The sequence below is a fragment of the Amphiprion ocellaris genome, chromosome 13, assembly GCF_022539595.1.
Source record: "Amphiprion ocellaris isolate individual 3 ecotype Okinawa chromosome 13, ASM2253959v1, whole genome shotgun sequence".
NCBI lineage: Eukaryota > Metazoa > Chordata > Actinopteri > Pomacentridae > Amphiprion > Amphiprion ocellaris.
This window is the reverse complement of record NC_072778.1, coordinates 7,465,450-7,490,676: the sequence shown is the minus strand read 5'-3', so window position 1 is coordinate 7,490,676 and position 25,227 is coordinate 7,465,450. Positions and strand designations below refer to the sequence as shown.

Below are 25,227 nucleotides of genomic sequence, written 5' to 3'. Positions count from 1 at the left end.
ATGTGACCAGATGACGCTTTTCTACGCTACATGAGAAAAAAACAAAACAAAACTGAATTTCTTTGAAGGCAAAGCCCATTGCAATTAATGTCTGATCAATATCACAATTTGTACAACAGTTTTCTCAGGCCGAGGATCAGAGTTCACCGTCTGATGTTGGACAATGACGAGCTTCACAAGAAAGTTGGCAACAAAATATGTTCTGGTGTGTGACAGATGCCCATCTGTCATCTGGATGGTAGTTACAACCACTGACTTGGGTACGCATGCTGCACCAATCATTAATGGGCAAACCTCAACAAAGAATAAATTATGTATAAACTTGGTGGTTGTGAATGACAGCTATGGCAGAGGTAATATATCTAATGAAGCCTATTTTAAAGCTAAAGAAACTACTGATGTAACTACACGGATGAACAGAATTATGGAGGCAGTGAAGCTAGTTGCCATTATAATAAATACATAAAGACGCTTTGATTGAACTGATGTTAGTATCTAACATGACCTGGTGACTAAACTAAGTTCAGCCATATCAAAGCATTTTTGTTTAGTTATCATGATTATGTAAAGAAAACATGATGTTCCAAAAAGCAGCTGAGAGTAGTAGTAGTTACAAAACAGGCTACTTTTGCAAGCGCCTAATGTTAACTCAACCAGAAAGTCTTTGGACCTGTCCAGTTTTATGCCACAAATTAATATTAGCAAGGCAACGTGTTTATTCTTCTTACGTGCACAAGTTCAGGTAATCCATATACATATATTTCATAACATTTCAACTATCCTTATTGGTGAATTAAACAAATTCAACAAACTATGTAACTGTTCCCTGCTTTATTCACAAATATGTTAAGGATAATGGTAGTGAATGACGTGTAAACATTGTAATGTGGGACCCAGATGACTACTGAGGAAACTGAGGGAAAACCCTGCAGAAGGAATATGAATCTGAGAAGATAACCACCCCACACACTGTCTCAAATGTCCTACTCTAAAATGCTATTCAAGTAAATTCTTCTTAGGCTGCAAAGTTAAATCTGCTCAAGTTCTATTGCACTGGCCAACCAAATGAACAATAACACATTCCTGGTTTATCTTTTGTAAAATTAGCAGCATTATTTGTACTTTCCCTGCAATTGTTGGGACAAAAGATAACTCAGATGCTGCTCTGGCCTCTACCTGGTATAAACTGTAGCATTTCCAACATGTAGAGCAGTTTCAGAGAAAATTTTGAGTTGATCATTGTTGGGATCATCTCAGGATACTCACGAACAAATCTTGAAATTAAGATAAATATTGATTATTAATAAAGTGCGAATTTAAGGGGGTTTATGTAACAGTCTTAAGTGTTGTTTGCTACATTTGCGTCACTAAAAAGGAACAAAAATGCCTGATGCCATAAACTTCATGTCTGGAAAACAACACCTTTTAAGGCATGTGAATTACTACTATTCATCTTGCAGGGAGATCGCCATTGCATGTCTGTTTACACACTGTAAAACATGAGCATACCAGTCGACCCAGAGACGACTGGGAACACAGCACGCCACAACCAACCTGTTAAGACGAACACTGAGCCATACATGCCGAGCTGCCAAAGCACTGAGGTAGCTGCTCTAATTACAAAACAGTCTAACCTCCTCAGAGACTCATTTTCCCATTAGCCCCCAAACAGGAAGAGGAAGGGGGAGTAGGCTGTGTTTTATTACGATGGGCCAGATAACAGCAGACCCCCTGTTTATGTGTTTCTCACCTCTCTAATCACAGCTAAGATGAAGAAAGGGTGTCATTGTTCAGATTAAAAAGCATCCAAAAGGTGCAATTTTCTTGAATTTTTCTTCAAACTACTGATGTAAACATATTGGTCATGCCATGCTTCTTGTCCTGTAGGGCCTGATTAAAGGGAAAACTTTAATTGTTGTCATTACATACCTGATTTGGGTGTTATCAGCCCATTAAAACGCTGTTGTCACTGCACATCATTCTCTCATATATGGGCCAATAAGCACCTGGTCCAAATTCAACTAGGCCAGAAGGCTTGTTATCGTTCATTCTGAGCATGGACAGACAGAAAGTAACCCGGATAACGTGGGCAATTGCTTGTAGTTGTGTGAGTAAGTACAACTAAAATCTCAGGTGGTAAACATAGCAACCTGATGTATTTCAACCCAAAACATCATCCTTTTCTAAACCTAACCAAGTAGTTTTGGTGCCTAAACTTAACTAAACACTGACTTAAAACACAGGTCAGCAGTGAGGGAAAAACAATGGGAAAAATTGAAAAAGTCAAAAACAAGACTTAAGTGAAAAAGTAAAGCTATAATTATGCCCTTTGAGTGGACTCAAACTCATGTCACCTGGATAAAAGTATACTAACTTACATCACCACCAAAACGCCCTAACTCAAAGTGTGAAGCTTTGTTCTTCTTGTGCTAAATCACCATTAAATGGGATGATAATGTCCTCTGAACCTACTTGAAGGTGAATGAGGTCCCTAAAGGCCTCCTACAGATGGGAATGACCCATAGTGATAACAGCGGGTGTTACATGCATCAATCCCTGCAGCTACTGGTGTTCCAGCTATCATGCACACTGTCCCAAACAGATTAACAATTAGACTTTAAAATACACACTGCAACAAAAAATACCACTGACTTCAATTCACGTCTTTCTTTAAATGCACCTTTCACTTTCTAAAAAAAATGGTAGACATGCGTTAAATGCTCAATGTACACAAAACTTAAAAAGATGAAGATTTTAAAACCTAACACCCAGTTATGGAACTACTGGTCAAAAGTTGTCATAGTATGTTGTAAAAGTGGTATTCTGCCCCCTATGTGTCTCTGACGGCTCTCAAAAAAGCTTTTAAAATACAAAATGACATGGATGTCAACCAGTACAGCTGAAAAGATTACAAACAAGAAGAAAATTGACAGAAGTAACTACAGTAAAATGGTGGAAACAGAAACTTAAAATCTGTTTATGCACTGGCGACACAGCTGAAAAAATGCCAAGACAGAACAAGCGCAGAAGCTGCTGGGCTTTAAAACTTTAACAGGAAAATCAATTGTTTTTTCTAGCAGATTACATGGTGGAAAACAGGCTTTGAAGAATGTGTGTAATTATCCACCACTTTCAAAAAAATCAGAGAAGGGGCACTGGCAGCCATTAGTGACATCATGAGATAAGAAAAGCCATTTCAGCCCAACTCAGACGTCCTTGTCAGGTCTGTCTTGTTTCGTTCCACATAACACTGAGCTCCAACTGCATTTTCTTTTTTTTTTTTTTGCTAGTACCAAAACTTCTGTCTTAGTTACTAGTATACCTCCACTGCACCATTATCATTTTTAAAGTCTTTTTATCTTTCTGCAGTCTCCTTATCTTACCACAATGATTTGTTGAAAGGAAACAAGTACTTTAACTTGCATCAGTATGATTGAAAACATACATCATCCTGAGTTTACAAGTTATTTCGTTGTAAACAAGAACATGCTGAAATGGATTTCTTTTAAATTTACAGAAGCATTCAGACAAGTTTTCTCACCCAATATTTTACATTTTGATTCCAAAATGTTAACAAGGTGCGTAGCTAGACTACTGAACCAGTAGCAGTGCGCTCAGATTTAAAATCTGTACACTTCACTGAGTACAACACATTGGGATCATTTCTTCTAAGGTAACATAAAGCAAAGGGATTACAGTGGAGCTGAAAACCAAATCAACAACCTGCTGTGACTGAATTAAAAAGCCCTTCACTGAAAATCAAGTTTACACACTGGAAAGTAAATCAGAAAGGAAACGGATACATTTAGCTCCAATGCTATCGGCTTTCTGTTTATATGTGACTATAGTCCTGAAAGGCCGCTTCATTCAGATCAAGGATCTTAGGTCGCTATGAAAGAGCTCTACTGTATTGCACTGTACTCAGCTCAAATGTATCAGTGCTCTGATCTGCTTCAATTCACAGGCTCTCTTTCAAAGCAAAACAGCTAAGTTAAGGTTCTTCAATAAAACCAAAGACAACAAAGTACAAAACGCACTTCAGGTTCTTTGAGCAGGAAGCAGCTTCTATCTGCTTTGATGACAAAAAAATAAAAAATAACTTTTTTGATGGTTTTCGTGCAACTGATTAACACAGTTCAGTTAAAGAAATACAATAAAGACAGTAAAAGATGTTGGGACATTTGTTATTCTCCAACAGATTTTTCATGTTGATGCTGTGAGGAAGAATATTTCACAATGATCTAGCTTACTGCAGACCTGTCTTACTGTACAATAAGTGAGCGGCTCAGTGTTACACACTGCTACTGACGGACACCTTGGCTGTGGGAGCTGAAACTAAGATCTTTCAGCTGCAGGTATCTGTAATCAAACCCTGATTATACACCCAGTAGCTCAACATGTTAAGTCTGTCAAAGCCTCGAAATCTGCATTATTATTGACAGTTCATGGCTTCAGCTGTTGCTTTAGGTAAAGTTGTTCAGTTGTCACTAGAATTAATCACTACACTGGCATGGGTTAAAAAAATATTAACTACAATGGGAAAGTTTTGATGTTACCTGGTTTTTGCAGATCCTCAGTCACAAAAGTGCAGGTTAGATGGAAATTTCTTACTAATAGCCTTGACCAAGAAAAAGGCAGACATGGGCAATGAGTAAGCTATATTGGCTGAACTTTATAGAGACATGTCAAACCATAACCCTAAGTTACAAGGCACGTGACTGCCATACGGCCTCTGACAGTGTAACTATGTCATGTCACGCATAAAGTTACAAGTTCCAGCAAGTTCTTTTTAACATTAGACAGGCTTGAATCAGTGTCTCTGGAGAGGGAAACATGCTGATTGTAAAAGAAAGAGGAAGATAAGATGCAAGCATCAAGCAATGTGGCAAAGAAAGAAAACAGCAAGTCATAGCATTGGAAAAAGATCCAGGAAGCTCCACAGTGCATCTTAGGTTTTGGCTAAAATCCTGGAAACACTCATATTTGAAGGATTTCAGCCAAAACCTAAGACAACCTTGTTGAGCTTCCTGGATCTTTTTCCAGGACGACGGTAAAGGACTTACCAGGCCAGCTATGGGTGTTGGAAGTCTGTTAATTTTCTTCACTAGGCTGGGTTTAATGCAGCTGAGCAACCTGACAAAAGACACACAAGAGAAAGAAAACACCAAAAGGTAAATTTTAATTTAAAAAAGAACAGCAGAGTCATGCCTTTAAAACTTGACAAGTTGAGATGAATATTTCAAAGGATGCCTTGCAAATTTGAAACCTTAGCAGAGTGAAATAACTTCAGGCAAAAGAGAAAGAATGTGTGAAACTGTGTGTCTGTTCAGAACTAATACAGAGAAGAAAAAAGAATAAAACATTCTTGAAAGTCCCACCGTGGTATCTGAAAGATCTGCTGTATAAAGACACAGATCCAGAGTCCGAGCTGCTCCTTTCCCCTACTGCAAACCAGTTCCAGAACATTTTGTGTCACAGAAAACCACATATTTGCAGAGTTATGTCTTATGTCTCTCTGCTGTCATCTCTGATCTCACACATTTTTTTTTTTGGGTGGTGGTGGTGGTGGTGGTGGTGGTGGTGGGGTGGGGGGGGGGGGGTTACGACACACGACACTACACTATGTTCCTACAAACTGTCAGTCATGAACAAGCAGTTTTGGAGTTCCCGCCTCCCTCTCTCTCCCTCTCTCCATCTCCTGTTTCATCTTTTGTGAGTGTTTTCATCAGAGGAAGCACTGTAATGATTCTGCCCTGTGTAGGAAAATCCCACCCTTGGATACATGGTATTAGATATCAGCAGTCCTGTGATGTCCATGGCATTCCAGCAGTTATTTTGAGATGAAGTGCTGTAATTTACCTTTCTAGTGAACTTTCTTTTGCCCAGCCTGCTTCAAGTACTCCTACTTCACTTAGAGATTTCCTGGTGTACTGTATATTTCCAAGAATAACTTTGAACAACCCCAGGAGACGGGTGTTTTCAGGGCTACATGCACTATGTGTAGGTGGAGAGAGTGAGCAATGGCAACAGTGAAGATAATACTTCCACTCTTGAAAAATTGCCTGGAATGAGAAAAATATTTGTCTGCTTTCTTTTATTGTTTATCTTCGCCCCAAATGACCACGAAAAGTTCTTCTGAAATGGATTTATCCCTCAATGATTGTTGAGAATATGTACAGGTGACTTTGTTTATGAAAATATTCTTGGGAAAAATGGCTTTTATGTCCCACTGTAGCAGATGGAATGAAGAATACCAGTTATCTGCAGAAATATGTAGCCCAGCTGCATCCACTAAAGACTGTCAATCCAAACTGGTTACAGCATGAAGAGGAAGTGTTAAGCAAGAGTGCTTCATGCATTAGAAAACACAGGCAAACTCAAAACAAATGCAGTACAAGCAACATAAACACATTATTTTGAGTGTGTACAGGGACATTTTTTATGCTTTGAAAAGAAGAAGATGTTGGCGACTCTTTAACTTGTGGAATTTGAGAGATTTTAAAAAAAAAAAAAAAAAAAAAAAAAAAAGCTCTCCTAAACACTGGTAATGTGTTGGGAAAAAGAGATAGTATTCACACCAATAGTGTTTTGTAGATTGTTCAAAGGGTCATGGTCATTTTCCTAGTGGAAAATGTTTTGTTTTGCTTTTTTTTTTGTCATTTTCTCATGGAATCAGGCAGATGGTGGTCTAGCGCTACAGAATGGCAAGTACATACTGTATAGCGGTGACCAGTCTGGCCAAAAGTTCATATGACGTTATTTTAGGGTAGACTGATGATCCACAATCGGAATCACAATTCCTCCCAAAGATTTAGTTCAACTTGAGATGACATCTTAGTTGACATGTTTCGTTGTACAAATGGTTGGCTGCCGTTTTAACTCAAGACTTAAGACCTGACTCAAAAATGATTGAGCTATTTCTCCTAATCCTGTTTTCACTCAGATTTCACGGTGAAACATCTGTCCAGAGCTGGAAGTTCGTATCTCTGCCTATTGGATGTTTCTTTTAGGATGTTCATGCTATTCTGTGTCTGCCATACTGTCTATTATTTAAAAGCTAATTTACACCTTTAAGTTGTGTAGTGCATCCAATAAGCATCGCCCCCATTGTGTCACAGTCAATCACACGGTTAGTTCATATGGAGTCGGAAATCTTGCACGGTGTTTTTATATACGTGAACAGTTGCTATATATCTGACCTGCTAAAAGGAATCTGTATTCTTCTCCTGAACAAACAAATCAGATAGCAAATTGAGATCATCCATGATTTTAGTTAATTATATCAGCTGCCCCTATTACCTCTGACATCTTTAAACAGCCTTTAAAATAGTCATTTTACAATAACTTAAAATAGATAAAGCATGTAGTCTTGACACTGTAGAAGATGGAAGCTGACACTATTGAATTCTCAACTGTTATTCTTACTAATTAAATTAAAGTAGTTGCTGATTAAAACTGCAGCATCTTTGGCTTTTCATCTCTAAGTGACTTCATATCCTTGAGATATAGTTCGTCATTATTGTTTCCTCTGTGAATCACATATTTAGGATATTGTGCTGTGATTCTCAGGCCCTGCAGTACAACTCTACCTCAAGGTATTCCATAAAATTAAAAAATTCCAAAACCAGTGGGGAGACTGCTAAATTGGTTCTGATGTCTGTATTCACAATAAAGACAGTATAAACACACTGGGTTTGTGTAACTGACATTAGCACACAGGAATGAGACAGAGAGAGTGCAAGTGTATGTTTTCAGTCTCATTTCAGCACAGCGACTCATTACGAGCGGGCAGACAAGAGTTCAAGTGTCAAACTGGAGGACAATTCAGCAGGACGTTAGTCTCTCTGATCACTGGACCAGAGTGTTGTTAACAAATCAGTGCACTTCTGAAAGGAAAACCTGCTTGACTGCTCATGTTCTTCCTAGTAATTCCGAACAGTGTGTGGCTATTTTAGGTTCACATTCTCATCTTTATCTTCCTCTTTTAACTGTATATGAACTTTCAGGACATTATGAGACTGAAACAAGCACATGAACCAAAACATATATGTGTAAATGGAGCTTTGCTATTTAGGTATACAAGAAACACTAAAAATACTGTAGCACTTATACTAAGTCATTGTGGAAAACATAATTTCAGTGACTCAAGTATAACAAACTTAAAAGAGCCTACTGTTCAGAATTAGATATTTTAAGCATAGAAAGAATTTGAATCTGGTTTCTAGTCACTCAATGTGCTTACATACAGAGGTAAGAGTAATGCTCAGGAGAAGCAAACATTAACAAATAGCCTATCTGCAGTTCTATTAGAATTTTATCATAAGTAATCAGTGAGACCGCTGTGGGAAAACATATGTAACGTCAAGAGCACGAGAGCAACAATGGCAAAGGCACTAAAGACATATGGCAGGAAATTTCATTGCTGTCGAAATGGTCATAAAAAAAAAACAAATGTAGTCAGAACTTACTCGCATAGAAGAATCCCGTTTTCCAAACCTCCTCTGAAATCCTTGTCACCAAAACATCTTCCCGTCGCAGCCTATAGATGAGACGACAGGAGCGAGTTAGCAAAATATAACAGTAAGACTGCTTCAGATCAAAAACAGAACATCAAATGATCACTTAACTTTCTGGATCTAAAGTCTAGACACAAAGCCTCCACGTCTGGAAGAAGCAAGTGCAACAACCTTTATCAACACCCCTCTCACGTCTTTCCTTCACAATAAATTCTGGGAATTGTATGGAGAGGTGCACAAAGAGTAGCCGGCCGTATATCAAGTCCCTCTCTGGTTAACAGCGCTAAACACTAACAAGCTTGACATAAGCTGCAATCATCCCAACCAAATGGCTCTGGCAAGCTAATGTGTTGTGACAGGGGATTTATCGGGTAATAGTTGCTCAGACCCTCTGAAGAGGAGAAGCTGTCTTGCATGCCTTGTATGTACTTGGATGACAATTCTTGCGCAAATACTACAACACACGTGAATGCTTCTTATTTGCCCTGAAGCATGGTATTTGGTTTTTGTTAGCATGTGTGTGTGATTTGTGTTGATTAGTCTATATGTAATTTGCACTCAAGTCTCTTGCACAATAAATCTTGCTCTCCATGACACTTCTCAAATAAATAAAGTTTAATATTTAAGCGCACAAACCCTTGGGCCGCAAACCCACACGTGTTCCAAAAGTGTGAGGTTCAGCTGCAGCAAAGTTTATAAAACTGAGTCCAAATTACTGTTTTATTTTCCTTGTGACTATAACCCTCAGCTTCAGTTTGGACCTTTCACTGTAGTGAAAGGTTATGTGAGTGAACGGGACAGCTCATAAACACATCTGACGTCCCACACAAACACACACAAACATCTTAAGTAAAAAAAAATACACCAACAGTGAAACAAATTGCCTCCCACTCCTCAAAATCTGCTATTGCAAGACTTCTCGAACCAAGCCCACTTAAAATCCATTTATTCTCACAAACACCAGCAGACAATTGGCCACAAAAAAAAAAGAGGACCTCTTCGGACTGCTGGTTTGGAAGCCAAAACAATTACAAGATTAAATTTCCTGAGAGTTTCGTTCACATGTATTTGCACAGCTGTGGGGAAAAAAAGTCTGTAGACGTAGAGTATCTGGCTTGGCCGTGTGTTTCTGTCGGCTTCATGGCTCACTGGGGAGCCTGGACCTGTTACAAAAGAAATGGACTGCTGTATGTCAACGAGGCGGCCGACAGCAGGCCTCATTTCTGTGAAAAGTGTCATGTTGGGTGTTCAAGAGATGTATGTAAAGAAACAAATAGAGAAAAGTAAGTGGCACACACTTTCTCTGTATGCTGATATTTTGCTATTCACTGCCACTATTCCCTTCTGCGGCGGCACTTGTGAACAAGGCATTGTGTGTCTGGTGTTGACAGCACAAAAGAGCAATGATTGAAGCCTGAGTGTGGAGGCCTAAAAGTCTGCCTTACTGTTGGAACATATGGTCCACAAACCCACATCAGTGACTACTGTAAGAGATCTGCTCTGCAGAAAGACATATTATTTGTTGACTTAAGCATCAATCAGCCAAACCAGTGGCAAACTACACTGCTCAACAGGAAAACTTTACAAAAAAAAAAGGACAAAATATAAATGTCAAAAGGCAGCAGGCTAGTTTGCCTTCCATCTGAAGGTAAAGTTGCAGCACCTCTAAAGCACCACTTAGAGTGTAATTGTTACGAGAGCTGTTATTAATATAGAGTCTTCAACATGTATCAAATCTGAATACCACACTCATTTTCTGCAATATTGACACACTGTTCGCTCTTCTTTCTGACTGAGTTGACACATATCACAGTACTGGCATAATCCTGCCTCCTCACGCAGAGTGCTGTTTTCTTCTCATCACTCGTCTCATGAGCTCCGGTCAAATATTGTTTTATTATAGTCTCAGAAACATTTCAAGCGCAGAGCCCCCATGATAAGTTTTTCTCTATAAAGAGAAAAAGCAGAAGGATTGCTTGGATGTATTTTAGACAAATTAACACAGAAAGGCAAAAACATGTGCAAGCCAATTGGCTACAGAGTAGTGTCAAGAAAATAACCCAACACTACTAAATGTTTTGCCTTTTCAATGTCTGAATCTCAGAGGCTTTCGAGCAAGTGCATTACCTCAAGAAGTTTTCATTCATCTACAAATACATCTCGCCATGTTATAGCCTTACAATTTGTATCTTTGATTGTTCTGCACAACAAAAGTGGAAATAAGATCATTTGTAGCTTTATAGATCGTAATCGGCAATATCAGCTATTTCTTGACTGGATGCGTGAGTCATGTCAACACGGTGCAGTTACCAGGAAACAAACAGATTCCAGGAAGTCACTGCATTGTTTTAAAACTTTTTGTGTCAACTACAACAAATAAAAATAAGGCATAACATGTTATATAATGAATTTTCACATGGATTTGTCGCCTGTGAATAGAGCCTATATCTATTCCAGACTAGTAGAGCTGGTGCTGTCCGAAAAGCTTAGACAGACCGGTTAACACAGGTACCCTAATGTCACTGGACAACATTTTCTCTGTTGACAGGCCAGAGCAGTAGCATTCATGGTAATTATCTTCCTCCTCTCTGATGACTTGCCTTTTCCACTGGGCTTCAGGCTAAAGTTACCTCGCCAGAAAAATTTCTTTGGCTCTTTCTGCCGAGGTTTAACTTCATCAATGAGATTAATCTGTCTCCAAAACTGCAACAAAGAAATGATTTGTGAAACACACCGTGCATTCTTTTGTGTGCAACTTTATGAGTAGGGGAGAGTAGACTGCAGATCCCACTATTAATAATATTTTTCATCAACTTTATGCAATCGAGAACAACGTTCCCAGATCTTACATTACACAATAGCACACTGTAGGCATGTGCCAGAGAGAATAACCTTCCCAGGTGTTCGCAGCAAATGAATAGCAATCCCAGGTTTGAAACATTAAAGAACAGCATCCCATGGTTTGGTTAAAGGGAGTAACATTTCATGGTCTGATCTCAGTAAAGATTCAGTGGCCTAGATACTTTTATAACCACGTCTTTGTAAAAAAAATACAACTGAATAGATGGCCTTGATTTAGGAGCTCCTCAATAAATGTGTCAGTCGAATGTTAGTACTGCCCTTGCTAAAACTGGAAGAGTTTTTACAGCTTTTCTATGCAGACCTTATTCAGAATCCCTCATAATACAGTGAATAAGGTCACACACAGAAAATCACAGAAAGCTGGAGTGGACTCTGCATGCTCCAAGCTACAGAACAACTAGCTTAGCTCCCTAGTTTACCAACCTTGTCAATGACTCTGAGTGCATCAAGAGATTATAGTGTTGCTTCACCTTTACAGGGACAGATTAGTGTCACCACCTTTACAAAGATCAGCCTACACTGTGTGGACAGTGACTCTGGAGGAAAAATTGGAAATACAGGAAAAAAAAATGCTCATTATTACTGAAATGTAAAACTCTACAACTGTCCTGGAAAATATCCTCATGCAGATAAATCAGGCTTATAGTTTGCCTCCAGGTGGTATTATAAGGTTGCAATTGAAAACACAGAAATTGCTCAAACTCATAATTTCATGAGAAACAAACGTCAAAACGTGCAAAAATTTGTAGTTGTATTTGAAACATTTTCTTTACATATCCAATAAATCCCAAAAGTCATTCCATTAGCCTCTAGTGGGCTCAAACCCATGGGTGGAAACCAGTCTCAGAGGTCAGGACAATTAATATTCTGTCCTTTGGGGTTCATACACATTAACATAAATTACACATTTCTCTTCTGGCAAGGTCTGAGCTGCAGAGAATGACAGGGACTCGGTTTTCTCATCATTTTGCTGTTCTGTTTGGCAGTGACTGCAGAGCGACTAAGGACCTTGATTCATGTACATCTGTGGCTCTCGTAAGTGTCGTCCTGCGCTGAAGAGTGCATGAAACTCCTGTCTGGCCAGAGGGAACGCTTATTTTGAGAGAACGCACATTCAGCCAGCACACAACATGGAATGACATATTATTCTATTCGCAAATTTTGTGGTGAAAGGGAAACACACAGTAATAAAATAAACATTGGCTGGACCCCGAAGCACTCAATGTTACTGTATCACAAGCGGCTAATTGGCTGCTAGGCTTTGTATCTCAGTAGAGAGAAGCACTTTGCTGACTAATAAAACACCTCTTGAGTTGTACACTGAAAAATATAAAAAGTAATTTGGCCATTAAACACATATTCAAAAAGGCATATCAGCATCAGCTCTACTAAAGGACGCAACAAAATACCAAAAGGAGACCACCCAGACTATTTTCTGGCCACAAAAACTAATATTCCAAAAGGAAAACTAAGACAAGTCTCTGATAAATGCTATGCTGCAAGCAGATGTTTTATTTCTATTTTTATCATTTTTTTTAAAACTAATAAATCACACAAAATGCTCAGTGGAGAGATGAATTCGAAAAGTGCTGGAAACCTCTGGATCTGACCGAGCTTTCAAACCACTAAAGGGTCATATGACGGTATTTAAAAAGAGGAATGTGTCGCCTTTGTTTTCAATGGAATGTCGCCCATATTGTTTCACAAACAATCAAATGATATTGGCTGGTTTCATTTTCCTCTTTTTCACTTCCTTTCCTTTGGAACGTGGAAACCCTTTGTGTCCAGACTAAAAAGTAATTCTCATGTACTCTTGTCCAGTGCTCTCTCTTGTCACTATAACTTTGATTTCCACAAAGAAACGAAGTCTCTGTCAGCTTAGAAACGCATGAATGTACTTTACAGAATTAAACTTAACTTTTGCCAAATTCCATTTCCCCGAGGGAGCAGTAGTGATTGCGAATCTATCTTTTACTTTGATGAATTATAAAATAGAAAATAAATGAAAATCTAGCATGAAGAATCCCACGAGGCATTGCTTTCATGTTCTGAGAGATAAAACATCGATGTGATGGGAAAAGTCTCCTCCACAGTCAAATCTTATCTGATGGTGGGCCACAATTCCAAAACAATTTACTGAAATAATATCACCAAGGGAAGAAAAAAGAAACTGGTCCTGCACATTCAGTCAAAACAACAGTAATATCAAAGAGGCTTCCATCAAACAGCGAGCTAGTCCAGGACGGTATCAGTACTTACTCCCTGTTTGAACCAGCTCACTGCAATCCCTCCAGTGCCATGGCCATCCAATGAAAACTGTCCAATGCAGGGCCTCTGAAATTGCTGCAATAGCTCTGCTACCTGTCCCAAATTAACAACTTCTAATTCAAGGTTTGCAGACAGGCTGGATTCCGTGACTTGGGGAAGTAAAACACTACTTACTTCAAGGCCCTGAGGCCAGTGCAATCAGCCAGTTAAAGAGCTGACAGCTGTTAGCTGAAGGGCTGGTGAACATAAACAGAGACATGTGCTCTCAACCCACACGCCTGCTTTATAGCCACACGCCTGCTTTGTAGTCAAAAGCATTCTACTTTACAGGATGTTGTCTTAAGTGTGTTGCATAATCCTCGCCAAATCCAACACTATGCGTCCAAGTTCGGGAACACATGTAAACAGGTCTTCTGGCCTACAGCCTGTAATCTTGTTATTTCAACTTGGCAAGCAGGCTTAATCTGTAAATGCTTCTTGTTCTGATTAACACAGCAAAAACAACCTGGCCATTCAATAATACAAACTTTATGACATGAGCAGTAGGAATAGGACTTAAATAATGCAGCTGCAGGATTTGTGTAGTGTAGAGTCTTCTTCAAGCAAGAGACTAAACAAAAAAAAAGGGTAAATTTGTTCAATATTGCAGAATCTAAATCAACTGACGAGACAAAACAGTATTCTGGCTCAGAAACGGTGTGTAAATCGCCAAGTTTTAGCATCATAAAAAAGATTAAAATCTTGCCTTTGGCTTTATGAGAAATAGAATTTGATGAAAAAAGAGATGTGCAAAAGTAGTGAAATTGGTAACATCTGACTGTTGCTATAAAGGGGCTCTCTGGCTGGGGGTCCCCTCAACTCATGGAGCTTCCACAAGTTCAGCCAAAGGTCAGGAGTGATATCTGTCTACGATCAATCATCTGGAGCGTTTCACAAGCTGCCACCACTACCACCACTGTGGGGATCCTTTATTGTGACTATGGAGTCTTTGGTCTGGGCTCAGTGTGCTGGCATCTGTACAGACTTGGAGAGGTAAAGGGGAACGGGAGGCTGGAAAAGATGATCAGAGAGCGCTAGCTTAATTTCTGGATTAGCAGTTTAGTGTTTCTGCATTTCACATGAGACGTTTCTGTATTAGTGTTTTGTCTGGTCCGAAAATGTTGGGTCTCAGAAAAAGATTACCTCATGTTCAGTGCATATTCTAGCAACATTTGAACATAAATGTTAATCTGAGCTTTTGATGATTAAAATTCCATAAATAATACTGAATAATCATCAATATTTGATTTACAGAGAACAACCTCTGATTTAAAGTACAAGTTTTATTGGCTTTAAAAAAAATGCATATTGCTTAACCATTGAAACGTATTTTTTTCAATACAGGAGATAGACAGACAATAATCTATGAGGTCTAATAGCATGTTGTATCCAAAATAAACTTCAAAATATAGAGTATACATTGCTGGGGACTCACTAAAAGCATATAGTTTTGCAGTATAAGAGCAAGCAAGAAATGCTGTTACAAACCCTCATTTCCAACCAGCAGACAGAGGTACTTGACATCTGGGGCTAATGTGGTCCTGGAAAACAGAATAGCTTGTGTATCTTTTTCTTCCTCGCCCAATTTTAGCATGCATCATGAGGTTTCCAAGTGTTGGCAGAGGTTTTACAAGATCTGCGATAATAATGGATCATGCTTCTAAAGTCCGCATGGCAGCACCACTTAATCACGACAATCAACTGCAGATCCAACCTTTTATTGTGTCAGACTGATCTGGACACAGTACCACCAGCAGATCCAAGTGAGTATGTAGTGTAGTAACCAACAAAGGGATGATCGAAAAAGCACATTCACACAATTTAGCATCAAATGAACTCTGACTAGTCATATTTTATCATCTGATACAAACACAAAGACTCATGGACCCCACTGGACCACATAAAAAAGCACTCACTCACTCATCCACACGCCTACAAACACATCAGCACAGATATTTGATGTCAGCATGTGTTTACAGAATGTAAACAAACCAGCTTTTTCTTTTTGGCGGGAGCTGCAACAGACCGCTTTGAAGAAGCAGCTGAAGTTTTTGAATCAATTGCGCCAAGCTGGAACCACAGGACAGTCGCTGCCCAAGCCAGAGACAATGAACAAAGAAGTATTATGAAACAGGAATCATCATAGGTAATGACAGTTAATAGAATATAATTGGCATGGAATTATACAGTGGAATCAGCACTGGAGCGCATCAGTCCAATCCCAGAGCATGACCACAGCTCACTGAGGGAAATATTTTTAGGCGAATTTGATGACGGCAAACTATTTATGCTCAATCTGTTGTGATAGATGACTGTGTTTCATCGGCTAAAACTTCTAATAGCTAACATCCTGAAAGACCACCCTGAAGAGCAAGAATAACAACTTCTGTCAGAATAAAAGGCCTAACATTATTTTAAAAAGCATTCAGCTATATAAGTATCACATCATTTCCTAATGGAAAGACATAAGAAAAATGATGTGTGGGACTGAATGTTATGCAAGACCTTTGTACTGGATCACCACAAGTTTACTGTCCACATGTGCCAACCAAACGCTGTAGGCAGCAACAACGAATTATGTTGATTTGTAGTCATGGAGAGCTCGATAAAGAGGAGAGGAAGACATAAATAAGTGTGCTGCTCAAGAGTGCAGAAAAAACACTCTGGGCCAGACCAGTTAAACAGAAGTGTTGCACGGTCTGTAGAACCAACACATTAAGTGAACATTATCGCATTGCCAGATTCTTTGTCAGATCTTATACTGTGTGCAACTTTTACAACAGCTTGCAGTACACTTAAGCATATAACATATTTTAAAGAATGAGAGCAGCGATTTACCTCAGTTGCCCAACAGACCTACATTCACTAGTTTTCATGTATTTAAAACACAAACAAAAACACACTTTCTACTGTCCCTCTATTTTAGTCAGAAAAGCACAAATGTTTCCAGGCACATGGTAGATCCTGTGAGAGTCATCTGGCGTGGGAAACCTTACACAACCTTTGATTAGTCATGTACTGTTCCTACTCAGCAAGACACACTGGTTTCATCTCAGCAGAAGCTCCATCATATTTACATGTTAGACTGGAGCTGTCAGCAGACACTTGCAGAGCAGCCGTGGTCCAAATAACTATTTGGGCCATACCCTCACCAGCAAAAATCATGGTGAGTCACATGTTATAATATGAGCTCCCCAGTGACCACAGGTCTGTCATCTGCACCAGCCTGCAGGAAAACATTTCCTCACGGTGGAGCTGCTTTCGATGTCACACCTTCGTCTCTGGAGACCGGCCCACTGTCTGTCAAGACCAACTGATTAAGCACTGAACAAATGTCTGTTGGCTGTTTGTGCTTACACTGTAAATGTGCAGACCACCTGGAAGTTTGGCCCACATGGGTTTGAAGTCTTTAACTTTAATTTGTCATCACAAACCCATATTTAATGAATGGCAAACATTTCACTGTTTTACCACGAACAGAGTCAACATAAAAATGGAGAGTTATAATATGCTAAACCTAAACATGAAACCCAATTAAATATTGATGAGAATTAACTGTCTAATAAAATGTGATGGAATTTAATAACGTCTGTAACCAAACCTTTCATTCAAAAACTGCGTAGTAGCAAAAATAAGAGTGCAAACACTACTTCTAAGGTGAGTAGTGGTTACACTTTTGACGTTGTGGTTAATATTTCATTTTCTTGATTTTAAAGTTAATTACTTCACAGTGATATCCACCAGTACACCTGTGACTTTGAACAGGTTTTTATCATGCAGCCAAATATGACACTGCTTTGTAGCAGCATTTATAATTGTGATTACATGACATCAACCTCAAAGTTAAAGTCTTGACTTTGCCAACCCATTTTCTAGTCATCAATGGAAAATACTGTTGTTTGTGTTGCAATTGCAATTAATAATGTTCCTAAAAACCTCATCAGATTGATCTCCTCAAATGAAATGTAAGACTGAAGTTGGGATATGAATAAGCACCAGTACTAGTCCAATGTATGGTTAAGTTAAAATCACATGAATTAGTTGAGTTTAAGAACATTGTCCAAATGTCTGTATTAATGTGACTGTGTAATGGTTCTAAATGATAATTAGTATGAGCCTATAATGTTCTCAGGACATTTAATATAAGTGGAAAATAAACCACAAATGGAAACTGACAGAACTGCATGGAAACTAAACCAATGTTCTAAGTACTTTTGCTAGATCTTTCTCCATGTGATGCCATGTGAACCTGAACCTTTACTTTAGTGTGAAGCAGCAGTTCTCCCCTGGTCAACCACCATGTTCATCCACGGCGCAGTTGCTGCATCACACTAAAGTTAAGGTTTTTGAAAGGTGGGCCAGGGCATAGCATCGCTTTCCACACACCCCAATGCGAGACCATTAGCCCTCAAAGCTGCCCACCAGAAATGATTTGCTTAGGCAGAGGTAGTAGGGGACAGGAGTTAGGAGCAAGGCCCAGACAAGAACTCATATTGCTAGGGCAACCATCAGTCCCCGCCAACCGCCAAAAGCATTACCAGGAGTGTTTGCAGTATGTAGGTGATGACAGGTGGCTAAGGAAATCTATATGGAAGTCATGGAGCTGGCAGGTTAAAGTGTCTTAATGTGGTATCCTTAAAGATTGTTTGGTTAGTGTGGTGTAGGTCCAATGCTGTGCTATGTCTCACTGGTGATGCAATCCATGTTGTGTTCTTGAGAAATTACTGAGAAAGTCATAACATTGATCAAGATAACATTCTTATCAACCCCTGCAGACAAACGTGCCTGCAAGCAAAACAGTTTGCCACCGGCTTACAATTAGTAGGAAATGGGCACAACATGCACAATCTTGCACACACACACAAACACAGAAGCTGTCATTTTCAAGTAAACAGTGTGGCAGTAATTTCCAAAGACAAGCAGTGGAACTTGGAGCGCGAGAAGTTTTCCAGACGTGGCTGAGAGTCTCACTTCAGTAAAGCAATGAATCAAAAAGTTTTCATTAGAGAAGAGTCATGTGGAACATCAATTTAAACAATGCCTCAACAAGACACAAGTTCAAAGGTGAGATTACAATGCCGCATTCTTTGATCCTTTGTCTCTTTTTAGCATTTCTTACAAAGGTAATGTACCATAACAAACTAAAAAACTAAACTAGCTGCTGCTAACTTGCTAGTGGCACGTGTCATTCAAGTATGTTTGTTCATACTTGAAGATCATCCTTTAAAAGGGTCCAAACAAAAGTGCATTCCTTTTCGTTCCGGCATCAATCAAACTTTAAATACACAGTGTCAGTGGTTATCACTGGGAGTTAAATAAATGATATCAACTGGGAAACATGCCAACAGTGTTGTCAAAAAATCTCAACAGGTACAATGAGTAGGAATTTAACTGAAAGGAAAACAGACACTTGTGTTAACACTACTGAGCAAGCAATGTCTACATTTCTTTTGGGTACCAAAGCTGATCAGGTAAAATGTTGTTTTTGTTGTATATCAGTGTATTCTGTTGAACACAATACCAGTATGGGTGACACATACAATGAGACAATGGAGATCTGTCATTTTTTTTTTTTTTTAATAGTTTCAGCAAATAAATCTGATTTCACACTCTAAGGAGTTGACAGTACACGCTCAGCCAAAAATCAATTGCAAAACAAGAAGTTTAAAAAGTCTAATAAGAAAATCACTGCAAGCAAATCATTAAATTGCAGCATATAAATTATGTAATACGATGTATAAAAAAATGTACGCAATGTCTTCATTTTCAGCCTAACTGTCCTTTTGTGAGACCAGCAACAATAAAACATGTTTGTTGTCATGTTTCAGTGGTTCTCAATGGGTTTCGGAAGAGTCTTTGTTAGATTTTTAATTTGGCTATTGAAGCCGTTCTTATTCTCTGCTTCCTTTCACATGAAAGATGAAAAGCTCCATGGACTTCAGCCAGCATTCACATAAACTCAACATCTGAGGAAGGCTGAAACTAAACAAGAAGGTCAACTTTCAAATATCTGCAGAATCAAGCTGTATATTTTTGTCTACATGCTCTCCTGCTCCATCGTCACTGTAAAGAAATACTGCAAAAGTATTACACTAAAGCAAAAGCTAAGATTTCAAGCACAGGTCTCTGCAGAAGGAAAAGTCATAGCTCCATAGACATATTAAGATCTATTATGTAACACTGACGACACTGCAGAAAAATCATTTGTAAAGCGAAAAGGAAAGAATCAAGCGTAGATTTATGAATTTTTACAAGATATGTATGTAGAGTTCACAGAGAAGACACTTGAGTTAAGAGAAGATTTCCAGTGCAAGGAAAGCAGAGAGCGGGTGTGTATCTTTAAATGGAAAAGAGCTGAGGAATGCTGCATTTCAAATATACATTCATGTAAAGTAAATTTTACAATATGCATTTGGGTTTTTAAAGGTTTACAAGATCCAAGAACACATATGGACCTACGACGCTTATTAGGAGAATAACTACTTTCCCAATTGTTTGCTTTAAATCCACAACATTTTTAGACGTGCAGGAACAACTTAAGCACTTAGCTTTGAAAAGATGCTATATTAAATACATTTAGAAAATAACTAGATTTGATAAAGGAAGTCAGAACTATTTTACCCTGCAAGCACAATGGTAAGTACAAGGTGGTAGGCATGCAAATTGTGTGGGTGTCTCCAAGTGCATCTGCTATTTGGTTATGTATGCAAGTGTAAAGTGCAAGAGGACCAGCTGAAATGAGATATACATCGAAGGGTGTTGTGTTTAATGAATTCACTCATCACTGGCGTCTAAAACAGCTGTTTTTATTTAATGACAACAGCTCAACAAATGGTCTGGATGCTACAGAGCAGCACAATGTGAAAACAACACCTCAAATCTGCAGCCAGACTCAGATGGTGTAGGCATTTATTTAAGAAATAAATGAGACAAAATGTCAGTGAAGCCATTTATATGGGCGCATCAATCTGAGCTATTTCAGTGTTTGCTTCTCCTGTTTCATACTGTGCGTTTCTAAAATCAGATGCTGCTGATTTATCAACATATCTGTGCTGCTGCTTTCAGATGGCTGAAGGGATTTAATGAGCTAACGGAGAAACTTAGATATGTTCTGTTCTTCACATTTCCTAAACACGATAATCATTATTGTTTTTGCAAAGGGATTGTTACAAAAGGTTTCAAGTATTATTCCATCATTACTGTGCATTTGCTTTCAGTATTTAGACTGCTCTTGTTAATATAATCACCAAAGTGTCAGTAGACATGGTTCTGAGACATCTAAACTAAGTGCAAAGTTTAAGACACGTTTTCATCAAAATACCGACAATTCATTTTGTGCTGCCTCATTTCTGTAAATCCCAGATCTGTGTCCTAAGCACCAAAACACAACAAAGATGTGCAACTCAATTTGAAATCCAGGAAGACACCAAATTGTTGCAAATTATTTTTCACTGGTTGAAGTACAACTACAAAAACTGTGCTCCTCTTTTCATGACATACCACTGGTTTGGCTGACTAATTTTGTCCAGTTCAATGAATATCTTTCCCTGCTGTCTATTCTGTGTGTATGCTGCAAGAAAATCCAGTGCTCATACATAGACTCGGCTCTATAAACAGGAAAGAAAGTGGCTGGGGTTGATCCACACAACACAGTTCCGGTGTGCATGTTTGAGCTTGTGTGTAGGACGGGGGGAAATTGAGAGAAAGGGGAGACGGGGGGAGAAGAGGCAGTGGGAGCAAGAGGGACGGGAAATCTGACGATCACTATCTAAATATCAACAATCTTTCACCAGAATCACAGACTCAACCTTTAACAGCTCTTATTCAGTGTATCCTCTGGTCCATGTGTTCACAGACAGGTCTCCCCATTTTCAAATCGGATCATTATATTGCAGCTGTGGCTCTTAATTACAAGAGGTCGCAACTGGACAAAAGGATAACAGGTTTATATGCTGAGGAAAAAACTTTAGTAAAATACTTATCCTTGGCCTGTTGGGATAAAAATACTTCAGAACAGCTTTACCCAAGTGAGACAGCACTACAGCAGGACGACAAAAACACAGGTTATATTCCTAAGATGTGTTGCTGTAATGACTCCAAATCAATTTAAATGTAATGTACAGCATGAGGCTTTCTTTACAATTGAATGTATCACGTTGTGGCAGTGATTCTTTCTCAATGAGGCTAAAAAAGCTTAGTAAGTGTGCCACACACTCCCACACTGCCTCCATTCACAAGCCAGACAGTGCCATTTCTACACAGGCTTGCCCAGTGCTATTGTATATTTAGCTGTGAATAAGAACAGGGTGAGCTGTCGGAAGCACCAGACTAGTGCAGAAAATAAATATTTAAAGCATGTCAACAATACAGTGTAGTGTCAGTCTTTGCTAACCCAGCACCAGCCTCTGACTAGGACCATGCAACATACACTGAAATTATGCACCTGGCATTCAAACATAGGCGACTGCTCTTTTCTAAACTTGTTTTGGTAAAAGCTTAAACACTCTGAATTCCAATGCCCAGCTCCCTTCTTCATGCTTCCTCTTCCCCTCGACTCTTGATAAGCCCCTCTGATTAAACAAGCCAAATTTCCTGCAACTAAAATGGCCTGGTCCTAAGCTAAATGTTAGTATTCCAGCCAGTCCGTCCCATTTCCACCCTGATTAGATGATGGAACAATGTTTGGGTTGTGGATTAACTCCACTCCTGGCCCCCATTGGCACTACTCACTTCCACCCCCAATTCCCTCTAGCATTTTTCTGCCCCGATTCTCTCCTGGTTTTGGTGGGGCCTTGAACCCCGATGAGGGGAGAGGAAGCAGTACTTGGATGGAGGATGGCTTGGCAGTAGTCAGGGAAAAAGGAGAGGAAGGAGGATCAGTGCTAAGAAGGACGAAGGAGACTATGACCAGGGACGGACGTGATCTAAGGTGTGAAGAGACGGGCAGGCTGATGTTGATTACATTGTCCTGTTTTAGCTGCAAGGTGATGCTGACAGTTGTGAGTTGTTTGCCAAGTCATGAATCACTTCAGGATTGTGCATGTGTGTGAATGAGTTTGAACAGGAATGAGGTTAGAACAGTTGTAGTCACACTTAATTCAATTCATAAGCCAATACAGCATTTGATCCAGAGATTTGTGTCTGCTCACGAGTAATAAAATTTACCAGTGTCAGGGCAGTTTAGCTTTTGTAAATGACCTTGAACAATTATACTTTAACCGACACTGACAAAACAGAGGAAGTAGTTACTATGGCTTATAATAAAACAGTCTGTCTTTAGCAGTTGCATTTGCCCAGAGCACCTCACAGAGCAGTAAGCACTTATTTTTTTATGACTTAGCTTAGTGCTACATTTGTACAACTCATTCCAGATCAGCACTTGGTTGAGAATCACAGCCAATAAAGCTACAACTTTGAAATTCAGTGTGAGGCTATAACCTTGACATTTAACAGGGATTCACTTACACTTAGAAAATTTGTTTATATAGTATAACTACTCCCATATCATTCATTAGGGCCAATATAATGTTGTTGCAGCATGTTGCTGTATTATCTCAATTACTGCAAAAGATGCACTTTTCACCTAATTTTAATTCTAAGGTGAGGTAAAGTCATTGGTGGGAATTTTAATGTGCAATGACCTATTTTTATTAAGGACCAGCAGAAAAAAAATGTAACCACCTTAGTTTGAATTAAGCACTTTAGTCCATTTATCAAGCTACACGGAGAATCATTTTAATGTAACACAACAATGAAAAACACAAATAAATTTACATATAAAAATAAATAAAAAAATGATCTTGGCTTGATACACCTTAAATAATTCAGTCAGGTAAAAATGCATGGAGGGTGACCAGGGTGAAGCCACTGCACAGAGCTGAAGTTAAGGTTCCTAGTGACTTGCTTTGGTGGAGGTGGTGGGGGACTCATGGACTTTAGATGGTTTTAGACCGTGAAGTGTGTCTCGCAAGGGTAACCACCAGTCTGCACCATGCAGCAGCCTCCACCATGGGAGGTCTGACGGGGGTGACGGGAGGTCAAGTTGGCCGATGAGCAGCACAACTCAGGAGAGCTGCATGGCGGCCACAGAAGAGCGACAGAGGGTGAAGGGGCCCCATTATCAAGGGATATGATGGGCTGTTTAGGAGCCAGTGATGGAGCATGCTTGGGCTTCATGCAACTAAACTTTACATTTTTGTTTTGTGCTTTCATGACAATTTGCACATAATGCATTTAGGTGAAACTACCAAAGCTCTATTGAACAATTTTCTTGATATTGTCTGTCAGTGGTATTTATCGCTATTATTTTATCACCCATGCCTAGTAAATAGACACTGAAATAGATATGCAAATGTGCTTTTCAGTTGAGGGGTAAATCAAAGAAGGCACAGGCTGACAGTATAACAAGTTCCATAGCTAAATTGCAAAACTGTTCACATGGAGGGGTTAAACGATATGTTTTTTAAATTTCAGGGCCAACACCAAAATCCAATTATTACCAATCAAGGAGATTGGTAACTAACATTTGTAACTAATGTATACTTGTGGCAAAAACAGAAATAGTGCAAAAATTGTAAAACAAAATGTTGTTATTCCTCTGTGTTTTATATATGCTTAATTTCGAGACGCTTTTTAAATATTTATCCTGCGGTGCTGATATTCTATTATTTGTGACATTAAAACCAACCGCACAACATTTTGCTTAAGACAACAGAGTGGTGACTATAGATAGAGAAAGCTGAATGCACCAGAGCCAATGAAGCACATTTTAAAATTTATTTAAAAAAAGAACACACAATCTGAATCTGATATCTTATATGTAACATTTTGAGATGTATAGGGCTATATATAAGATTGTCTGATATTATGTAGTTGTCTTGAAGGAATTCTATTTCATATTCATAGCTGCATAATTTGACTTAAGAATGTGAAATCGAGTTTTGTGTGTTTTCCAGAGGACAGTTAGATGAACTGAATGTTTTATCCTTTTCCCTACATTTTTTCAAGTTTAATAAGATCCTCTCTGTCCCAGTGCAAGCTTAGAGGTCTTTTCCACACACCGATTTTATTACTGTTTACAATCACTGCTGGGGAAAGCAAACTTTTTGAGTCCTGTTAGTGTTATAGATGGTTTCTGGTCCTTTAGATTGTGTAGTTGTGTCGCTTGGTAGGAGAGTGACAAACAGAGCTTTCATACGTCTGGGTGGAAGTGATGTGTAAGTAAGGAAAGGGATGAAATTTTAAACCCTTGTAGTTAGTGCACACTCCAGGGTCCTCTGAACTCCCTTCAGTGGTACAAACACCACCTCTTAAATTTATCCAGTTACAAATCCCCATCCTACTAACCCAGATCATCTCGCACACATTTTCAGTTAAATTAGGCCCAGGCTGTGAGAGTGTGAATAAATATATAAAATAGCATCATGTGGAGACTGAAGAGAGTCTTCTTTCCATGAAAAATTCATTCAGGAGATGATTAATTAGGTGAACAGGTAGAGGTTCAGCTTACCACAGACACAAGTCGCTTATGAGACAACAACCA

At 39.0% G+C, this 25,227-nt stretch overlaps 1 protein-coding gene across 15 annotated transcripts in view; it reads right to left on the bottom strand.

Annotated features, from left to right (window-relative positions):
• The window catches only part of LOC111578167 (LIM and calponin homology domains-containing protein 1), a 98,113-nt gene that overhangs the window by 50,804 nt on the left and 22,082 nt on the right, over positions 1-25,227 (bottom strand). For 14 of the 15 annotated variants that reach the window (XM_055016567.1, XM_055016564.1, XM_035954866.2 and 11 more), the window contains exons 2-3: positions 8,469-8,539; positions 5,064-5,133 (exon numbers count right to left, since the gene is read on the bottom strand). In XM_055016567.1, the coding sequence (XP_054872542.1) occupies positions 5,064-5,133; positions 8,469-8,539 (141 nt within the window). Of the gene's footprint in view, positions 1-5,063; positions 5,134-8,468; positions 8,540-13,637; positions 13,655-25,227 lie in introns of those variants that run through there. The other variant, XM_055016574.1, reaches the window with a different exon arrangement.